Raw genomic sequence first — 22136 nt, forward strand, 5'->3', positions numbered from 1 at the left:
TGGACCGGACCGAGTCGATTCTGCCTTGAGCCAGGAGTGCACCTTGAGCCATCGATACCCGCTGTCCTTTTCATCAACCCCCGTGTGAGTCAGCATTTTGTCCCGTGTGTCTGTCGTCTGTCCGGGGTTAATATAAGAGTGTGTCTAAGTGCCTGTCTTCCTGTAATATACCTCTAGCCCCTGTAATCTAACCTTTTCCGTACGAATATACTTGAGAATCGAAACGTTGGTGTCGTATTGTGTGATTGTAATCCAGCCGGGTGTCTTCTTTTTCTTATTGAGCCAGCATAGCACAGCTAGTCAACGTTCGGGCACAATCGGGTAACTTGTACGGATACGGCGGCCATCCCGCTCGGCCCACCATACCATCAAAGTCGTATCTGTAACAATTGGTGTCGGGAGTGAGATTCGAGGCCCGACCAAATTTTGAAAAAAAAAAAAACGAATAGAGGAAAAAAAAAATTTGGTCAAAATTTGGAGCGGCCGAAATTTGTATTTGTTTTACGAAACTCGAATTTTGCAAGTCGCGCTATGGCGGATCAAGACGGCTGGGGTCCGGTAGGGGAGAGTGAAGCAGGGTCGGTCCAGGACCAAATTGAGGGACATGAGGGACAGGAGGAGAGCGAAGCAGTGAGGGCGGCAGGGTCGCAAAATAGCGTTGTCACGCACGAGGTGGCCACGGCGTCCACGCCCGCGGCAGCGCCCCTGGTGGATTCGAACCTTTTCCTCCTGCAAATGAGGGCCCTTATGGAACAAATGGTGGGAATGAGGGCTGATAGTGGGCGAATGGAGGGCCAAATGGGGGTAATGGGAAACCAAATGGGGGTAATGAGGGACGAAGCGAGGGCTCAGAGTGAGCAAATGGGGGTAATGAGGGACGAAGCGAGGGGTACCAGTGAGGGGTTAGACAATAATTTTGAGGAGTTAGACAAGAAATTTGGGAAGTTAGACAATAATTTTGAGGGGTTAGACAACGGGATAAAAGAAGTGAAAAATGGGTTAATGGGGGTAGAAAATAGAATGGCTGCCCAGGAGAATCAGATAGAGGGAGTGAAAAATGGGTTAGAGGGGTTAGAAAACAGTATGGAAGGCAAATTGAGGGACATGAGGGACCAAGCGGAAAGGGAAGTTAAACAAATGGAGCAGCAGATAGAGGGGGTCAGAATAGGGGTAGAAACCAAACTGGATGCTCACAGGGAGGAAATGGAGCAGATGAGGGTGGCATCTGGGCAGGAGATGCAAGTGATGGGAGAGGAGATCAGAAGAGGAGTGAGTGAGGAGGTCGGAGGAGTGCGCGAGGAGGTGAGGCACTGTAAGGAGCGCATGGAAAAGGAGGTGAGAAAGGGGACTGTAAAGTTACAAGGGGGCATAGAGGACCTGACGCAGGAGGTGGAGCAGCTGACGGTGGGACAGACGGAGTTAGTGGAGCAGGTGCAAAGGAACACTGCGGTATTAGGAGGTTTAAAAGCGACACAAAACGACATAAAAAACGACTTAATAGCGACAAAGAGGGAATGTCAGATGGTACGTGAGGGACTGACAACGAGGTTGGACGAGGTGATAGAGGTAATGGAGACGAAGGACCGGCAGGTGAGGACGCACCTGGAAACGGTCAAGGTAGCCTTAGAGGATGAGCTTGAGGAGACGTACCGGGGAATAAAAGAGGTGAAGCACAAATTAGAAGAAGTGGAAGAAGGGATGAGCGAAATTAAGAAGCGACGGAGAGGGGATAAGAAAGAGATCAAAGAGGAGATAAAAGAATTGGTCCAAAGTCTGTGTTTGGATCGTGATGATGTGCTCATTAACCGGATGAGGGATTCGCAGGTGATGGAGGAGAAGCGAAGAGGAAGAGGACCCGGTGTAAGTGGTGACCAATATGGTCGTGCGTATGATGCGCCAGGGGATTTAAGAAGCTTGGGGGTCGAGATAGACCCGGGTGTTCGTGAGAGGCCGTTGGTGAAGTGTGCGACAGGTCTGGTGTGCGAAAATGGAGGTGTGCGAGAAAGTCCGACTCTGGGGTGTGTGAGGAAAAAGTGCGTGCCAAGGAGTGAGGGTGCTGGCGAGAGTGAGTCGGTCATAGCGCGTGTGCGAGGGGGCACATGGAAGCGCGGTGTGGTGAGTGTTACAGAGGATGTGACGGGAGAGTGTGCGCGAGGAAGGTGTGTGACGGACAGGTGCATGGGGAAAGAGTGCGCTGTCAAAGGCAAGGAAGAATGCACACCTGTGGTGAGTGTTACAGAGGGTGTGACGGGAGAGTGTGCGCGAGGAAGGTGTGTGACGGACAGGTGCATGAGGAAAGAGTGCGCTGTCAAGAGTAAGGGTGAGTGCGCTGTCAGGAATGGAGGTGAAAGTAGTGGGAGTGACATGGAGCGTGAGTTAGTTGTGACAGGTGAGCGAGGATGTACACCTGGGATGGAAGGATGCACACCTGGAATGGTAGAGCGTGAGTGGGAATGCACGCTGGAGTTGGTGGTGAGGCACGTGATTGGGTGTGCGAATGAGGGCACACCTGTAATTGTCACAGAGGAGGTGACCGCGGAGGGGGCGCGAAGCGGTGTATTGGTGAGGTGTGCGAGCAACGAATGTGTGCCAAAGTGTTCGGTGGTCAGGTGTGTGACCAAGGCTGTGAGTGGAATGGGTGTACCTGGGTGTGTAAGGAACGGTACAAGGAGCATGGAAAAGGCTGGAGGTGTGAGCAAGGAACGGGCTGCGGGGTGTAAGCATGCAGGTGAAGCATCGACGTTACACGGGTTAAAGGTCAGGTCGACTTTTAGCCGAAGCGGGCCCTCGGTGCGTGCCGGGCTTCGCGTGCCGCGAGAACCAGCGGGGATCCGAGCCACGGCGGGTTCGAAAGAACCGCCGTGCGCGATCCACGCTGGGCCTCGCTTTGAACGGCCACGTCTGTGCTCCAATAGGCGGAGCGGGCGGCCCGATAGAAAGAGTCGTCATGGCGACCACTTTTTGTTGAGGAATTCCGGCAGGTCGAGATCGGGACATTGGATGGCTCCGTGCCGAGAAGGTGCGTGGGATCTCGGGCCGGGTAAACCTCCTTCCCTGCACCGAGTGCCGGATGTATCCAGCCGCTGGCACAAAACAACCAGCATCCATTGCTTGGCTTTACGAAGCCGGGCTTTGGACAGGGATTGGCGCACCGAGAGGTATTAGTGAGTCGACTGGGTGATGAGGTTAGTGTTTTGGACCCAAAATTAGAGAAAAACAAAATTTGATGATTGGCAAGGGATTGGCAGTAGTGATTGGCAGATGATGGGCAGTGATTGGCAAATTTTTAATTTGTTGAAATTTGATGTGCAAAATTGGTAGTGAGAGACCCCCGATGTGGTGGGATGGCATCCCTGCCACCTTTCCCATGTGGGGGGCAAAGGAGCTATAGTTTATGGGGTGTATGGCAGTGAAAACTAGCCCGGGTGGGTTAGGTTATATTGATAGGGCCCTAGAAGATGACATTAGGTAACGTTAAGATTAGTTAGTGACTGATACCTGTAGTGGGGACGCAGGTAGATTAGTATGGATGATAATGACGAGGGAGCGCAATAGTTAAAGGGACGACTGGGAAGCGCAAGTTTCAGAAGGGAGTAGTTAGCTGAGATGATGCCGTGTGTGTGAGAATTGAACAGGTGTGATTGCACAGGTGTGCAACTGGACAGGTGTGTGGAGCAGTGTGTGAGTAGTGAGTGTGTGGATCAGCGCGAATGCGCTTGGGGAGAGAAGGGTGCAGGTGGCACCAGGTGTGAGAGCACAGGTGTGCAGGTACAGGTGTGTGGAGAGAGTTGGAGTAAGTGGTATGGAGTGGTGTGCGTGGTGCGAAGGTGTGGATGGGGGAAGAGTGGACCCCTTTCACGAGTACCCGGGGCGGGTAGTGTAAGTGTTAGGTAGAGGGTACAGGTAAATTGTGGTTGGATATTGGCATTTGTGGTGCGGTTGCAGAATGGTGTTGTGGATGGGTGCATTAGTGTTGTGGAAATGGCTGGGCGTGTAGCCTGTTAGTGTGTGTAGTTGGTTGGGCACTCCACCACTGTGAGGATGTCGGCCAGGTGAGGCCGCAGGTGGGCTCTGGGAGCCGGTAGTTGTGAGTGGGTGCCTGAGGATCCCGGGTGTGGATCGGGCAGCCCAGTGCCAGAGAGGGCACGGAGTGGGGAGAGAGCCAGAGGGCCTTCCCCTGGTAGTTAGGTTAGGGTAAGGAGCAGGTAAGCTCGGAGGCAACTGCAGTGGTGGAGGTGTGCAGGTGGGTAGGCCCACTGGGAGAGGTACGCGTCGCAGCCCAGAAATTGTACGAGGGCACCGGGAGATGAATCGGGGGAGTGAGACCCCAAATTGAAGAGCACCACAGTTTGGCCAATGGGAATTGGTTTTAGAACCCATAGTGTAAGAGGGCCAATGGTTTGGCCGGAGAAAGCCCCGGGTAGTGTAAAGTTGTTAAAGTCATTTAGGAAATAGTTAGGATTGAAGAACCTGTCGCACCATACGCAGCCACTTACCTGTGGTGATGATGATGACTCCACACCTGTGTTTTCTTTGTTCTGTGTGCAGGAAATGAGATTGCTGTGGATTTGTGAGACGCATCACGACGTGGATGAGACATTGGGGTGATTCCATCTCTCCCTCCTTAGGAGGGACTGATGATGAATTGGTGATGGCAAATTTTGATGTGCAGTTGGAGATGGCAAATTTTGATGAGAGTTGAAAATGGCAAATTTGATTGGTTAGGAGGGAGAGAAGACGAATTTGGTTTATGGGAGGAACGGGGAAGACAGTAGGGATGTTTGTCGATTTGTAAAGTAGATGTTTATGGGTAGTGTTGTGTTGTGTGGATACAGTAAGGGGTAAGGGAGGGGCCATGTAGGTTACCTGGTGAGGGGGGGGGCGTACGATAGGAACGTACCTGTCTCACCTGGTTCCCATGTGCCCCCAGTGTGCATTACCTTATATTGCGTGCACTTTTGCGCCCTTACCACCTTACTCACTTGTTTCTTCTGTTGTCTCCCACCTCCGAGGATCTGGCTTTGGGGTAGAGAGAGAGGAGAGAGAGGTGCTGGCGACGCAGTTGTGGGCCTGCACTTTCGCTGTTCGCTGCCTGGATCGGTACACCATATGGACCGCAATGTTTGTGGCCACCCACAATGGACCGCAGTTCGTTTGCGGCCAAGCACCACCCGTTGATGGACCTATGGGTCAACGTGGCACCTATGCCATAAAGGTGAACCACTGTTAGTTAACACCAAGTGCACCACAAGAAGAGCAAGAGACACCTGCAGGGTTAGGGGTTGTCGCATTTATTTTTAATCATTGAACAATGGTGACTGCACCGATTGGTGGTGGGGTGGTGCTTTTGATGCTGGGAAAGGGTGCTCTGCACGTTATTAAAGGCCGTCGGCCACAGAGCACTCGTGGGTTGGTGTATCGATGTTGGCAAGCGCGCTCCCTCTCTATGCATAACATCTGCATGTGTTCCTCCAAAAACAGGTCCTGGATCGTAGTGTAAATAGCAGCGTAGTCTTGTAAATAATGCTCCCTACCGGCTGTATGTTTAGTTTGAGGATTCTTTCCGGATTCGGTTATCCTGTGGGTGTGTTTCTGTGAGGAGAAGGGTGCAACGTCGCAGGGGGACATATTTACTCATTTGTGAATATCTGTAAAACTGTCGCACTCAGGGTAGAGTTAATAGTAGAGGGAACTACATTGCGTGCCACACTAAAGTAGGTAAAAATTTATCGGGTCGGGACGCCCCGAGGGTAGAGAAGGGTGCAATGTTGCGAATATGGAATTTGGCCTCCATATCCGCTTGTAAATATTCCCCTATTTTCTCCAATACTCCCCAACTTTCCCCGATCCCCCATTCCCTAGTCCCATTGCATGTAAATAACAATCAGTAGAGCCGACCTTCCCCTTATTCCCCCATTAAATGTCGTGCCCAGGTCCACCGCACCACACGTAGACAACTTTCGGACATCTTCCTAGTTATTCTTAATCTATGTCAGTTAAGGCCTCGTTTCCATTAATTATGACTCTTCGTTGCACCAGAATGTGATTATATGGCATCAGTAGTGAGTTTAGGACCTTTCCCATACCTCCTCCCATCTTCTTCCCCAAACAACAACAATAACAACAACTACAACAACAATTACAACAACAACAGAGGGGATGGCGGCGGAGCGGGGGAGGATGCGTCCTCACACCGGCTCGATTAGCTCCAGACCATGCGCTCCACGGGGTTACCCCGAAGGGGCTGGCTGTCAGCTCCTCGTCGGGGGCGGAGCCAGTAACCCCCCCCGCACGCACCCAATGAGAAGCAACGTGCCGATTCCACGAGGCGGAGCTAACGAGCCGAGGGCGTGTCACTCCCCGCCGGATATACGCGGCCACGCGCCGGATGTGACGAGAGATGCGCCTCAGCTTGGAGACTGGAGAGAGAAGCCACCGCCACCCCCAGCGCGACGATACCTCCCCGCATCTCTGGACCGGACCGAGTCGATTCTGCCTTGAGCCAGGAGTGCACCTTGAGCCATCGATACCCGCTGTCCTTTTCATCAACCCCCGTGTGAGTCAGCATTTTGTCCCGTGTGTCTGTCGTCTGTCCGGGGTTAATATAAGAGTGTGTCTAAGTGCCTGTCTTCCTGTAATATACCTCTAGCCCCTGTAATCTAACCTTTTCCGTACGAATATACTTGAGAATCGAAACGTTGGTGTCGTATTGTGTGATTGTAATCCAGCCGGGTGTCTTCTTTTTCTTATTGAGCCAGCATAGCACAGCTAGTCAACGTTCGGGCACAATCGGGTAACTTGTACGGATACGGCGGCCATCCCGCTCGGCCCACCATACCATCAAAGTCGTATCTGTAACAATATATATATATATATATATATATATATATATATATATATATATATATATATATATATATATATATACAGACTTGGCATTTAATATGGAATATATTTTTTTCTTGACTTGGGTTTACTTTCTTAACTCAGTATATCAATCTGGTGAGTTTCTTTTACACTTTGGTGATTTATTTGTTAAAAGAACCATGTCACTGATTGTCTGTCGCAGCAAGAAGTCAACAACAGGATTATATCACAGGTGGCGTGGCAAAATGTACGGACAGGTGCATTTGACGATTGGCTTCACAGTCGGGTATACAAGGGTTGTTTCATTCTGTATTAGTGGAAAACAACTCCTGCACGTCTCCAAACGTTATTGCCGCTTCCTCTGGAGATGGTCCGTCAACTCGACAATGCTGTTTGTCATGGAGTGGTGGCTTTACGAAATTACGGCATGAAAGAGCGTGCTATTGCTCGGCAGTATGGCATCACTCAAGGTCAGGTGTCAAAGATCCTGAAACAAAATGCTCAGAGGGGTGTCCCTACTCCAATACCGAGGCCAGGACATCCCCGCAGCACCACAAGGAGGGATGATCGCCAGCTGCACCGGTTAGTCCGCAATGGCCGTACCAAGTCAGCTAATCGGCCTAGGGCTGAGTGGCAGCAACTGACAAATGTGCCTCTATCCAGAAGGCTAGTCAACCAATGACTGGTTCAAGCAGGCGATCGTGCCAGGCGTCCCCTGAGAAAGCCACGCCTGACCAGACAACACGGCCAGCGCCGATTGTAGTGGGCTAGAGAGCACCGTCAATGGCAGCCAGGACACTGGAATCACGTGATCTTCAGTGACGAGTCTAGATTTCTGGTCTATCGTCAAGATGGCCACGTCCGAGTGCGCAGACAAGTGCATGAAGCCTACAACAAAGATTGTATAGTGCCAAGAGTCCAAGCTGGAGGTGGTGGGGTGACCATTTGGGCTGCTTTTCATGCAGGGGGCAAAACTGACCTGGTTGTTCTGAATGGAAACCTGAACCAGTTCAAGTACAGGGCCATTCTGGAAGAAACATTGCTTCCATTTGCTCGTGCAGCCTTTCGAGGAAACTTTGTCTTCCAAGATGACAATGCACGGCCTCATCGTGCTCACAGGATCCAACACTTTCTTGCTGACCGTGGTGTGGAGCATATGGAGTGGCCTGCCATGTCCCCGGATATGAATCCGATTGAGAACATTTTGGGCAGAATTAACGCATCAAATCGACCACTTGGACCAGCAGCCGACCTCTGTGCATGAATTGCAGCAGGCTATTGTCACTGCATAGCAAGCGATTCCTGTCCAAACCTTGGCAAATCTCGTGAACAGCATGCCTCAACGTGTACGTGCTCTCCTGAATGCTCGTAGGGGTTACACGAAGTACTGAACTGTAATTTTACTGTCCGTAATCCCAGTCGTAATTTAACTTTTGTTTTTGTTAAAAAAAATTTGGCTAATGTGCAAAATAAAGAGATACTTCTGGAAAACGTACAGAAGTTTAACACAGTACTGTCCATGAATTGAGTTCGATATCAGTTTACATCACTTTCAAGGATCAATTTATTTGTTTCGAAATGTCAAATGTGGTTTTTGTTTCTTTTAAAGGTCACATTAACAAAATCTAGAATAATTTCAACATAATTCCAATGAACTTTTGGTTCTAAGACATCTTGAAAAGTAAGTTCACCCCCACAAAAAAAATATTCCATATTAAATGCCAAGTCTGTATGTATATATATATATATATATATATATATATATATATATATATATATATATACATACAGTATATATATATATATATATATATATATATATATATATATATTCAGTCGTGGCCAAAAATATTGGCACCCTTGCACTTTTTTTCAAATAACTCACAATTGTCTCTAAAAATAAGTCAAATAACTCACAATTGTCTCTAAAAATAAGTTGAAATAGACTAAAGTATTTGGTCTCCACAATTCATTATTTCACTGTTAATATTACAGAACTTTTGTTTTTGATTCAGAACTTGATATATCCTTTTAAATCAGAAAATAAAAAGAAATGGCGTTGACAAAATTATTGACACCCTCGGCTTAATATTTGGTAGCACAGCCTTTGGACAAAATAACTGCAGACAAGTGCTTCCTCCAGCCATGAATGAGCTTCCTACACCTCTCTACTGGCAGTTTGGCCCACTCTTCTTGTGCAAACTGCTCCAGTTCTCCCAGATTTGAAAGGTGCCTTCTCCCAACTGCTGTTTTCAGATCTCCCCACAGGTGTTCAATGGGATTTAGATCTGGACTCATTGCTGGCCACTTCTGAACAGTCCAGCGTTTTGTCTTGAACCATTCCTGGGTGCTTTTTGAAGTGTGTTTGGAGTCATTGTCCTGCTGCAAGACCCATCACCTTCGACGGAGACCCAGATTTCTAACACTGGGTTGAGCATTTCGCTCCAAAATGCCTTGGTAATCTCCTGAGTTCACAATGCCATGCACACATTCAAGGTACTCAGTGCCAGAGGCAGCACAGGAACCCCAAAACATCACTGAACCTCCTCCATGTTTGACTGTAGGGAACGTGCTCTTTTCTTTGAAGGCTTCATTTTGTTTTCTATAAACATAGAGATGATGTGCTTTACCAAAAAGCTCTAATTTGGTCTCATATGTCCACAGGATATTCTCCCAGAAGGATTTTGGCTTGTTCAGGTGTGTTTTGGAAAACTCCAGTCCAGCTTTCTTATGTCTCTCTCAGCAGTGGGGTCTTCCTGGGTCTCCTACCATTGAACCCTCTTTCATTGAGTTGGTGACGGATGTTGCGAGTTGAAACTGTTGTACCTTGTGTCTGAATGTCAACTTGAATCTGCTTGGCAGTTGATCGAGGTGCTTTCTTCACCATTCAAACAATCCTTCGCTGCAATCTTCCATCAAGTTTTTTTCTTGCAGCCACGGCCAGGGAGGTTGGCTACAGTGCCATGGGCCTTAAACTTCCTGATAGCATTGCGTACGGTGGACACAGGAACATCAAGGTCTCTGGGGATGGACTTGTAGTCTTGAGATTGTCCATGCTTAGCTGCAATATTGTGTCTGCCCTCCTCAGACAATTATTTGGTTTTCTTTCTTTTCGCCATGCTCAATGCGGTAAACACGGTGACACAAACCAGCAGAATGACATCTTTTCTCCATTCAAACTGGTTGAATGAGTGATTTTTATATTGCAGGCACCTGCAACTCACCACAGGTGAGGTCAATTCCAAAGTAAGGGAGAATCACCTCCTTGAAATCTAATTATTTTTAACATCTTCTAATAGGTGCCAATAATATTGTCTGGGCCATTTTAGAATTTCTGTGTGAAATAAGCTAAGATTTAGTAATTTTTTTCATCTTTTTTTGTTTTTTTCCACTGCAAACAAAATAAATACATATGTGGACACCAAAATATTTATTAATTTCCACAAAGAAATGGTGAAATAAGAATTATGGAGGCCACTGTGCTCTTGGGAACCTTCAATGCAGCAGAAATTTTTTGTAGGCTTCCCCGGATCTGTGCCTCAACACAATCCTGTCTCTGAGCTCTGCAGGTAGTTCCTTCGACCTCATGGCTTGGTTTTTGCTCTGATATGCATTGTCAGCTGTGAGACCTTATATGGACAGGTGTGTGCCTTTCCAAATCATGTCCAATCAATTGAATTTACCACAGGTGGCCTCCAATCAAGGTGCAGAAACATCTTAAAGATGATCAAGAGAAATGGAAGGCACCTGAGCTAAATTTCAAGGGTCATAGCAAAGGGTCTGAATACTTATGTAAATGTGATATTTCAGTTTTATGTTTTTAATAAATTTGCAAAACTTTCTAAAATCCTGTTTTCTCTTTGTCATTATGGGGTATTGAGTGTAGATTGATGAGGGAAAAAAATGAATATAAACGATTTCAGCATAAGGCTCCAATTTAACAAAATGTGAAAAAAGTGAAGGGGTCTGAATACTTTCTGAATCCACTGTATATATATATATAATATGAGACGGTGGAGTCCTCGGCTCAGGTGATTTACAAGTGTTGTAAGGAAATGCCATAGTTTGTGCTGCGGCTGTCTTGGTGTGGTGGGGCTTTGTGGCCCTATGTGTGAGATTGTCATATATAGCTGAATAGAGTTGTATAAAGCTGAGTTTACACATCCCCCCCCCCCTAACCCCCCATTATGCTTTTTATGATTAATATCCTCTCCTCCCCCCTCCCCAAATTCAAGACCAACTATTAAAGTCAGCCATTTCGTTTAGCTTGGTCCACCTTCTTTGATTTGGTGAGGACTAATTGCAAAGGGTGCTTCAACATACCTTGGCGGGCAGGTTAGATTACCCCTCACAAATATAAGCAGGAAGCTGCAGTTTGGAGATAGATGAGAATGAGCTAGATATTGTGGAGAGAATGTTCCACCATTAAACCGTTACCTTTTGGAGAGATCGGATGCAGCAGTTTCACCAGTGGTTGGAACATACAGTTTTTGACGATTCGAGAGAGCAGGGATCGTCTTCGCTGTGAAATGCGAGCTGGCTAGGCTCTGTTTGGGTTGCTGCTGACTGTGCCTCCATCTTGATCCTCCAGCCAACTACACCTGTGCCAGCCATACCACAATGAGAGACGCCATTTCCCCCCATTATCTTTTTATACTTTCTACTGCCCCCTGGCTTAATGGTTATTTATTCATTTGGAAGCCTGTCTTAATGTTTACTTATTCTATGTTGTCTTGTCATGGCTCCGTCATGCTTAGTGCCCTCATAATTGACTCATTCATTCCGTATGTAACCTATGACTGCTCGTTGCATCATTACTGCGAGTGTGGCTTGCCACTGATGCAGTGCCTCCTGTAGGCTCGGGCAGGAATTTGGAATTTTGTCAGAGTGCCGGTGATAGCTCGCCTACTCTTCATGAAGGACATTGTGGGATCTTTGACATCCACCAACTAATGCTGACACACGGGACCCCCGGTTGAACGTATGTATATCCAAGGGATGGCACACACACTGATGAAACACCAGGATGGCAGTTTACAGCTCGGCTAAGATTAGAACCTATAGGCTGTACGGTCCATAGGCCACTATATGGAGTTGCCCGCACCCAGATTGTTTTGGGAAGTTTCCCCCCCCCCCCCCCCACCCCCTCCCCAAAGGTCATCCGCTGTGTTTGCCTCATGTCAAAAGTCAAGTCCAGTATTGTCTGGTGTATCTTTGTTCATGTGTGTGTATGATTTTTGTGGGACACCTCTTCCATGAGCCTTAGACCTTGTAGGAAACAAAAGCAATGGTCTCTATATTTACTACTTCGTTTTCATTCAAACACAAAAAGATTAAATCGAAGTATCTCGTATTCAGTAGAATAAAAATTTGTTGTGTTGATATGGACATCTATATATAATGGTACTCACACTCGCGTCTAAGCTTTCGAGCTTGGGTTCGATTCCCGACCCAGATATAAACCGTCATCCTGGTGTTCCACAGGCAGGGTGGTTCATCAATGTGTGTGCCGTCCCTCCAGCAGGTGTTAAACTCGGCATCCCATCTGCTGGTATTGGTTGGTGGACATTAAATTGAAGTTGAAATGATTAATGAAGTCGAAGTTACTGAAGTTAAAAAAAATTGTGAATTGAAATTAAAGTTGGTGGACCATATTGTCTTTGGTAAAGAGTAGGCGAGCTGCCATTGATGCTACCACAGTCTTGTGTTGCATTCAAAAGCAGAAGACAACTATCTTCCACCTTTTTGTTGAGAATATAGATATGAACCATTGTTGGCGGTGTTGCCCAGGAACTACTTTAACCTCTGCTCCAACAGTTGTTGGTGTCTTTTGGATTGAGTGTCCCAAAAATCTGATTATACGATTTGGGTATTTCTTTGTGACATACTTTACTTATATTGCAGATTGATGCAGAAGTGACTCCTTGTGGCCATTGCATGCATTGCCACAGGGAACCACCGTCTAACAAATAATGTGCTACTTCTGATGGTTGTGGCATCTCACGATCTCCTAGATTCAACCTGCTGGCTTTTGGTATCCACATGTGTATTTCTTTGGTCTGCAGTGGAACAAAACAAAAAAAGCTGAAAAAAAATACTAAATCTTAGCTTATTCCACCATGAGGAAAAGGAGCTGATGATCAATGTGTACTGCGTCTCCATTTATCTTCACTGTTGCCTTGGTGTTGAGAGTCACTGCTCGAGTGTATAATTAAGTACATTTTGAGAAATCAAAAAAAAAATGGGGGGAGGCAGGAGAGGATACATGGGGTGTTGGTTGATGGAAGAATGAGATTGAACAGGAATAGGAAGTTGGTTGCACGGGTGGGAAAATAGGGGATCGGATGAGTGGAGGTGAGCAGTTATCCTGGATTTAGGTAGTTACACCAGAAGAGGGTTGATTGTGGACCCTGTGAGTCCTACAGAAACATAGGGGATGGGGGAGGAAGGGGGCAAAGCATGGAAAGACCAGAAGGTGTAACGTCAAAAAGGATGCGGTCGAAGATGACCTGTCTGTGAAGAGACAGGCCCATATACTCAGCTTCATCATGGGAGATTCTAATTAATCTTAAAGTCCTTGGTATCCATGGCATCAAACTGAGGAAGATGTGAGGCAGGGGAGCCAGGCCAGAGGAGAGAGCACTACTCCATCAAGCTGTGGATGAAGGCCTTATAGGTGGATAGGATTCCAGGTGTGTCAAGGAAGAACTTTGTACAATGGAGGATCCCCAGTCGGTGGCTGGCTATGGAGGCTAACTTTGAAATGTGGTTTGTCTAAAAAAGATCTTGGCCTTTGTTGTATTATTTACTTAATGCTTATTTAGTGGTCTTCTAGTCAAGTGCACATTGCTGGATTTTTTTTTTTTGCCTAATCTTGCAATGTCTGCATTACAAGGTTTTTTTTGATGTTTTAGACGTATTAGGGTTAGAAATTGTGTGATGCCACTTTGCCATCATCAAGCATTTATTTTTTGTGGGCATGGACCTAGACTGTGTATAAACTAGAAAAAAAGAGGCTAATTTCAGGGCTTGGAGAAAAGTTAAATCTATGATTACTTTAGTAATAGTGGTAAAAAATGAACAAATAAGGTGTCAAGTAAAACAAATGTGATATTCTCCTGATGCGCTCCATCATTCTCCTTGCATCACCGAATCTGTCGCGAAGTCCCCTTGGACATCTTGTGGAGCATTTGTGGAGTCACCTGTGCAAAAGAGGCCAAAACTGCAGCGTGCAATTCTTCAATCGGCCTTTACTAGTTTGGCAACACTTTCTCCTTGATCAAGCCCCACAAAGAATTGTCTGGAGTCGTTATATCTGGACCATGTGGTGGCAATGGTGGAGGAGCTGGAGATGTTGGTGATCGGCATCCAATTGAGGAGGGGGTGGGAGAAGTTTCAGAGGGGTAAAGCGACTTTCAGGCCACCATGTACATTAGCCCCCTCCTCTGTGAATTCATTCCGACAAGTTGCCATGTCTACTGAACATTTACAATACTGCAAGAAAGTCCTGCCGCCCTGCGGCTGCCTGCAGCTCTGGCACAAGGCTTTTCAGAAGCAAACTCGCTTGCATTAACGTTCATGAGTTCTGGGGCACGTGGTGACTATTATTCCAGTTTCAGGTTGGAGTAATCCACTTTCCATCCAAATTTCATGACATCGAAAGCTGGCTGATCTCTCTGATTTTCTGCCTTCCACAGAATACATTGGAGACGAGCTCGAAAGATGTGACATTCTGTTAATGGGAGTGTTTCGATTGGTTGCATGGTCGATGTTCCACTGAAAATCGTATTGCCCAAGTCCTCCATGGCCACAACCTTATTGCTACCATGGAGAATACACATAAAGACCCGAGCAACACTCAGAACTTCTTCAATGTCATCATCTAGCTCTCCAAAGATGTGCAGTTAGATGTTTCTGTGCTTTTTGATAGCAGTGATTCCCGAAGCTTCAGCCTTCTTGAAAGGGTAAGAGACAGTGTCGCAACCTGTCAAGGCGTGCGCAGCCCAAGTTTCCTTAATTTAAAAGTGTTTACGTCTATGAGTGAGCCATCAAACTGTCTATGAGAGAGAATAAAAGTGTCGTTATCCTCAGCATTGACTTGGATATTCTGCTTGTCTTGCTCTACAAGGAGATTTGTCGATGAGATTATGTTTACATCAGCCTCCTCATATCCGAAGAAGCAATACCCCTCTCCAACCAATGACCTTTTCTGATCGTATGTTGCTCCCCCAGCTCTCTCTGTGCTCTGTCCCCCAAATATTCCTACAGGTCGCACAAGATCTGCCAGCAACCCTCTTATGGTTAAATTGCCAAAATCAAGACTCTCTGCTCACCTTCACTCTTTCATTCCTCTTTTCTCCCGCCTCGAGAACAAACTCCCTCACTCTCTTCAATCCCACCCCTCCCTCCAGGTCTTTAAAACAGCTGTTCACCACCATGTCTTATCTTCCCCCATCCAAAACCTTGATCTTTTGTACCCCCGTTAATTCACCCCAGATCCACTTTTTTGAAATACCAACTTATTTTCTGGAAGTCCTATCAGTGTCCATTTTACCTCTCCCACCCCACCCCTCCCCCCCCTTCCCACGGCTCCTCCCCCCAAGCCCTCTCCCTCCCACAGATCTCCCGATGTCCCTGCTCTCCATCTTGTTCTCCCGCTCCCTTAATCATATGTTTTATGTTTTATGTGTCAGTTTTGTATTTTTGTGATCAATATTAGCTCTTACACGAGCCTCGATCTTGTATACAAAAACAAGAGAAAAATGACCACAGTGTGGTCACCAGCTGCGACGTGTAGAATCATGAGGATATCCGTTACAATATGCGCCACCAAATTCGACCAGTCATTAAATTATATGCATGCACGAGCGTCTTTTTGTCTTTCAGCTAAATTTATTCTGGTTTCTTCAAACAAATCGCGATGTTAGTCCGCGATGTTATAACCTCATATCAACGCACGTCCGAGTGCATGCGCATGCGCTATTCAATAATTACACCTAATTTGTGTCATGTTCTGTGAAACGAGATTGATATGAAAACATTCATGTTGTCTTTGTTGCTAAATTTATTCTGGTTTCTTCAAACAAATCGCGATTTTAGTCCGCGATGTTCTTACCTCATACCAACGCACGTCCGAGTGTATGCGCATGCGCTATTCAAAAAGGCACCCGAACAACAATGCGGTCCTCTCATAGGCGCAGCTAAAAAGAAGAAGAAAAAAAAGAACGAGAACTCAATCTATGATGTAAATGCTTGATAATAAGAGTTTGCCGTCAACAATCAAAACACCAACCCAGTTACAATTAAAAAACATGCTGCAAAGTCTCTCTCTTACACACACACACACACACACACACACACACACACACACACACACACACACACACACACACACACACACACACACACACACACACACCACTGTGTCCCCACACTGCACAAAATATAGCCGACGTGCAAGCCACGACTCTGTCTCTCACTCTTTCACTATTTCACTCTTTCACTCTTTCACTCACTGCACTGTGCGCGTCATTGGACCATCATTTGAAATGGACTATTTTTCTCCACTCTTACTGAATAAATGCAGACAGACCCAACAATCATTCAACATTTTGCGTAATAATCATGAAAGCCAAGGCTGGCAGCATAAAGTGAATTAAACGCATGGCTTACCTTTAGAAGAGTTGCAGGCGGCGAGTGTTGGTGCTGAACCTCCTAAGAATGGTGTCCTTCCACTCAGTTGTGCATTTTCGGGCTAAGTCCCTCTCAAACGCTAGCTGAACCAACTGGGCCTTTCTTTTGTTGAGCATTGCGTGTCTGTGGTCCGAAAATACGTTTCTCAGAGTGGAGAATGAATTGTCGCACATTGCTGTGGAGGCGCCAAATGTTGAGGCATGTTTGAAAGCAGTCAGTAGGCCTACACTGGGCATTCCGATCAGATGTGTGTGGTACTCTGAGAGTGTGTGGTGTGTAGTCCGATCCCCCTTGGTTGGCTGTGATTGTTTTTGTGAGCTGAAAAACTGTTTAGCAACTTCGTACTCTGTCTCAATTACAGGCGATCGTGACAGGTCCATAATATGCTTCACAGCCCTTACATCAATAAATGTATCACTTTCTGGATTCAGTGCAACAAGTGCACTAGCCAAGTGTGAGTTGCGCTCGCTGAATCTGTGATCCATCTCTCCAAGCACTGAATCAATAGTGTTGTGGTGCAGTCTCTGAAGTTCTGTTTTTTCGTCATCATCCCTGTGTCCTGTAGTTCCCATAACGACATACTCATCCACATTCGCGTTCGCTTTGCGTCTCCGTTTGGGGATCGCGGGTCTCAGTGATGCGCTGAAAGCCGTGGCCATGTCCCACACCTTATTAAACTCCTCGTCAATGAGCATACTACTTCCTCAAATGTGACCTGATGCAAATATGACCAACAGGGTGTGTTTTTTCTTTTCTTATTTTTGTTTTTATTTCATTTCATTTAGTGAAAAGATTTTCACTTTTAATATGATAAATATAAATTAATTAATAAAACGCAAAGTTTGGTGCCAAAGGCTTGGCCTGCGGGTTGGGGGGGGGGCACAATAACTCATTGGGGGGGGGGCATGGCCCGCGAATGCCCCCCCATGACGCCGAGCCTGCATGATGGCATCTTGCAAGGTATGAGAGTTTGCATTGTCAACTTTATTATCCCTTCTATATTTTTTGTAACAAACCATCAGCATTCAAAATCAGATACGTGCGCATTTTGATGGATTTTTTAAGTTTGTGGCCGAGTTGAAGCAGTTGATGGTTAATTAAACGCACAAAAGGTCTGCAGAATAATTTGCATCTCTTTTTAATCCAGTTCCATTGATTTTGTCAATGATTGCAACAACAACAACAAATTCAAGATCATTGGAATTTCTCGCGATGAAGCCGAGTCGAGAGTCAGAAATAAATGTCGGGCACTAACAATATTCCACATGTTTCGTCACCCTCTGAAAATTACCGATCTCCCACAATGCCATCGCACCCATCGAGCGCGGGTCGAGTATTGGAGGCATCTCTGTGAATTAAATTTCAATTTTTCAAATGATGAACTTAACAGTGAAACTTTGATATTTTCTTAATGAAGATCAGTTTTAAATACTCGCGTGCCAGTCGTACGTATCAGCAAAAAACGACTGGTAACAACAGTAAGATCAAGAACAGTAAGATAGACATTAGCACAAAGGTAGTTTTTCCTCCTCTGAGCCTAGATAAATGGATGAGTGTGTGTGTGTGTGTGTGTGTGTGTGTGTGTGTGTGTGTGTGTGTGTGAGTGTGTGTGTGTGTGTTAGTGTTAGTGTTATACTTTTTGTGTCTATTTATCAACGCACGTCTATTATTATTAATTAAGTACTATTCAAATGTACCTTTTAACCCTTTAGACTGCTGAGACCCCTTAGACTTTGGAAGACCCTTTAACACTTGAGTGTTTGTCATTTGGAACTGGTTACGGAAGAGCCAGATCTTGATGGCGTAGAGCACCTTAGCCATCCATCGAGCCCGGTGCATGGCACCAGGGGCACGGAACGTGATGCCCTTGTGTGGAATTCCACCGAGGAAGATGACGGAAAGATTAAGTAATTCCTGATAGTCATCACGCACTCGATGAGCCTGTGACTTTGCAAACTCAATGAGTTCCGTTCTGAATTCAGAAATTGCGGCTTTGGTGACCACATCTGTGTCCGCCGTTTGGAATTGTCGCTGGTCAATGAAGAGCCATTGACTACAGAAGTGCTTGAAGAGTAGAATCTCAGGACCAGTTGATGCTGTCCCCATGGTTGCTTCAAACGCTGCTCCTAGCACCAATTCTGGGACGTGGTGTCTGCACGCAAAGTACATGAGGTCTCCTCTAAATTTTTCCTCTAGAAGAACAAGAGTTCCCCCACGGTGACCTGTGTTTGTCACAGTGGTGTCGAAACACATGGCTTTGACGCGATCAGTCACTCTCCATTCATTTAGGCATTCTGTGATGGCATTTGCTTGTGCCTGCGCAGTACCTGACGAAAGCTTTGGCACCCCGAGGAGCTGTTCTGTTCCGGAGCCAGATATAAGAATAGGAAGCCGGTCAACATGTTCCCGTGACGTCAGACCTTGCATGAGTTTCCCGTCCCAGTGAACAGTAAAAAAAAAAAAAATTGGACCCCGGGGGTGACCTTTTAAAGTTATTCAATCCAAATGATTTTTCAGTCACAAAGTTTTTACTACTAATCGAATAGATTCCCGGGGTGAGAGTATGAAAAATCCCAACTTTACATTTTAGTGACACCCTAAATGATTTATATATATATATATGCTGAAACTTGCATTCTCAGCATAAATCGTACATGCTCTGATTCCATTACAACTAGGTCCCCCTGGTGTACACATCACGTGGATGAAGGCAGGCGACACACTTTCACGAGCACAATACTCTATGGATGTTGTGCCAGTGGCGGGTGGCAGGCATCAAGAGGTTCTGTCCTGGCTCTTTGTGTCTGTGCGTCATGACACCATTTTTGGTTGCTCGGCACACTCGGGAACAGACGTGAGATCCTCCTATACAAAATTACACATGGCAGGTAAGCTCTTGTTAAACTAGTCCGCATTCTTTATCATTCACTTGCTTGATGCATCTCCGAACCCACATTATGTAATAGTGCAATTGGAGATTTATTTAGTTGTTTTATATCTTGGAGCTGAATCTTTACTGAATCAAGCACAGCACGTCACTAACAAATTTAAGTCACAATGCAGTTGGGGTTGTACATTTTTCTGCTGACAAGGCTCATCCTTTGGTCAATGTCTCTGTGCGCACTCTCCTATAGTTCCCTAATTTGCTTTATCAACAGCTCTAAGTTCTTTCACAGGAGAAATCCAAGAAAGACAATCCCCATTGGAGTTGGTACAGTGGAAGACTGTCGCACATAATCACGCACACATGATGGATCTGTGGCGCAAGGCCTGGGTGAGTATTTTGTGGATTACAGTGCTATTCACAAGATGGAAACAGGATGTTGTGGTAAATCATATTTCAGTGTTAAACAGGGTGGATATTCAGATCAGATCATGTTCCATGCTCCATACAGAGTGTCGGTGCTACCGAAGCAGTTTTGTATGGCTTGGGTGGACGGGTCACTCCGACACAAGTCACGACAATAATCTATAATTTGCTCAGGGTGCCTGAGATAGGTCGCCTACTCTTCACAAAGGACATTGTGGGATCTTTAACATCCATCAACTAATGATAGCACATGGGTTGCCCGGATTAATGTACATCGGAGGGACGGCACACAACATTGATGAATCACTGCTTGTAAAACACCGGGATGCCAGTTTATAGCTGGGTCGGGATTCGAACCCAGATTAGACAGCTTAGAGGTGAATGTGCATACTTTTAAGCCATCCGACTAGCTCAGTGGAGATTCGTGAAATAATTTTCGTTTGGTTTTTCACAACATTGCATACACCCATAGGTTGTGCAGGTGTAAAGAAAGCTGTATTGGTCTAGCAAAGGTGATTTGTTTTAGTTTAAACATGGCTTCCTTATGTTTAGTTCAATATTTCTAAGACTCAACCAATAGTCAGATATTGTCGACAACATCGGTTAAGGCTTGTCCATGTCTTCAATCGCCGACCTGTATACATATATATAGACGTTGTTGTCAGTGTAATGTTCATGTTGTTGTGCTGCCATTGTCTTTACAGACTGATACGTGTCATGGAAATGATGAAGACTGAATTAAGAGTCAGTGGAAATAATATTCATCCTGAAAAAAAAAACAAAATTCTGACTTTTATTACGAAGGTGTATTTCGGGTAATGTTGAGTTTGTATGAATACGTTCGTTTTATTTATTAAACTGTACAATTTATCATTTTGGTGACAATTGTGCCTTGGCATCCGCAGGCATGCATGCCAGATTTTTATGTTGCTCCTTTTCTGCAAGTGGAACTGCTCACCCAAAACAATTGATATTGTTACAGAGATCTTGTTTTAATCCAAATATTATACTGTCTTGACTTTAGTTTCCAGTTACTTTTGAATCAATTTATTTTGTGCCAAATGAACCCCTCGAGCACTTGGGAGAACTCCATTGTTTAATTGTGCAGGATAGAAAAGTGTGCAACCATCATGTGCGTAAATTTGAATAATGACCACATTATTGGCTGGTTCCAGCATATACATGAATGATCAGTATTGGCAGGGCTGGCAGGATGCCTAGACTAGAAGTACACACACTCGTCTCGAAGCTATCTGGCCTGGGTTCGAATCCCGACCCAGGTAGAAACTGGAAACTGTCATCCTGATGTTTCACAGGCAGGGCGAATCATCAATGTCCCAGCATTCGTTGAAGGACATTAAAGATCCCACAGTGTCCTTCGTGAAGAGTAGGTGAGCTATGACCGGTACCATGGACATTTTACAAATTCCTGCCCTAGCCAGCAGAGGGCACTGCATCAGCGGCACAGCTATGCCCTTTGCTACCCCGCAGCCTTGTGCTGAATAAGAAAGAAGTAGTATTGGGGTTATTTGTATTAAAACTTTGGTTGGCTCTTGGCCAATCCGTGACGTAATTTGCTTTTACGTGGCCACACATTTGGACAATTTTTCATCGCGAATCCCGTGCTTTGCCAAATCGCTGGCAATTTGCTCAGACTGAAGCATATTCCAATCGTCCTACTCGGTGCCAATTGTGAAGAGATTCTCAATGCAGAAGAAGATATTAATGTGCAAGTTCCATGCAATGTACACTCGAGTGTGAGATGAACCCGAGGATAGTCTTGATTAATGCGCCATTGAGTTGAATTGTCCAGATTCACAGCGATTAATTGCTGAAGTTTGTGGCTGGCTTTGTGATGAGCCAGGGACAGTCAGAAAGAGTGAAATTTTTATATACATTTTTATATAAGTGAATCTGGAAGAAACCATAAACCTTGATCGATTTTTCAAATTGAAGTGTCAGAATGGGAGAAAATGGTGAGGGTAGGGGAACTGAGGGCAACTGCCTTCCTGCTTTTCACATCAACTAGGGCATGCCCGTACTATATATATGCCCGTACTATATATATATCTAAAATTATATCCCCCCCCCCTCTATTTACATGAAATGGTTTGGTCCATTCGCAACGCCAAAGCGAACGGCGAACGGCTTGCGAGTACAGTGACAATCCCCCCCCCTCTATTTACATGAAATGGTTTGGTCCATTCGCAACGACCACAGAACCCCCCCCCTCTATTTACATGAAATGGTTTGGTCCATTCGCAAC

The 22136-nt window shown here is 45.8% G+C and overlaps 1 protein-coding gene across 6 annotated transcripts in view; it reads left to right on the forward strand.

Moving 5' to 3' along the window:
• Positions 1-21889, forward strand: part of LOC137420986 (semaphorin-4C) — a 276482-nt gene extending 254593 nt beyond the window's left edge. For all 6 annotated transcript variants that reach the window (XR_013622423.1, XM_078772085.1, XM_078772084.1 and 3 more), the window contains 3 exons: positions 19239-19448; positions 19737-19834; positions 20575-21889. Coding sequence is in view for 5 of the 6 variants with exons in the window: in XM_078772085.1 (XP_078628211.1) it covers positions 19239-19448; positions 19737-19834; positions 20575-20607 (341 nt within the window). In the remaining variant the exon portion in view is untranslated. The remainder of the gene's footprint in view (positions 1-19238; positions 19449-19736; positions 19835-20574) is intronic.
• Positions 21890-22136: the final 247 nt, after the last annotated feature.

This window comes from Myxine glutinosa, chromosome 2 (assembly GCF_964187855.1).
Source record: "Myxine glutinosa chromosome 2, kmMyxGlut1.1, whole genome shotgun sequence".
Taxonomy (NCBI): domain Eukaryota; kingdom Metazoa; phylum Chordata; class Myxini; order Myxiniformes; family Myxinidae; genus Myxine; species Myxine glutinosa.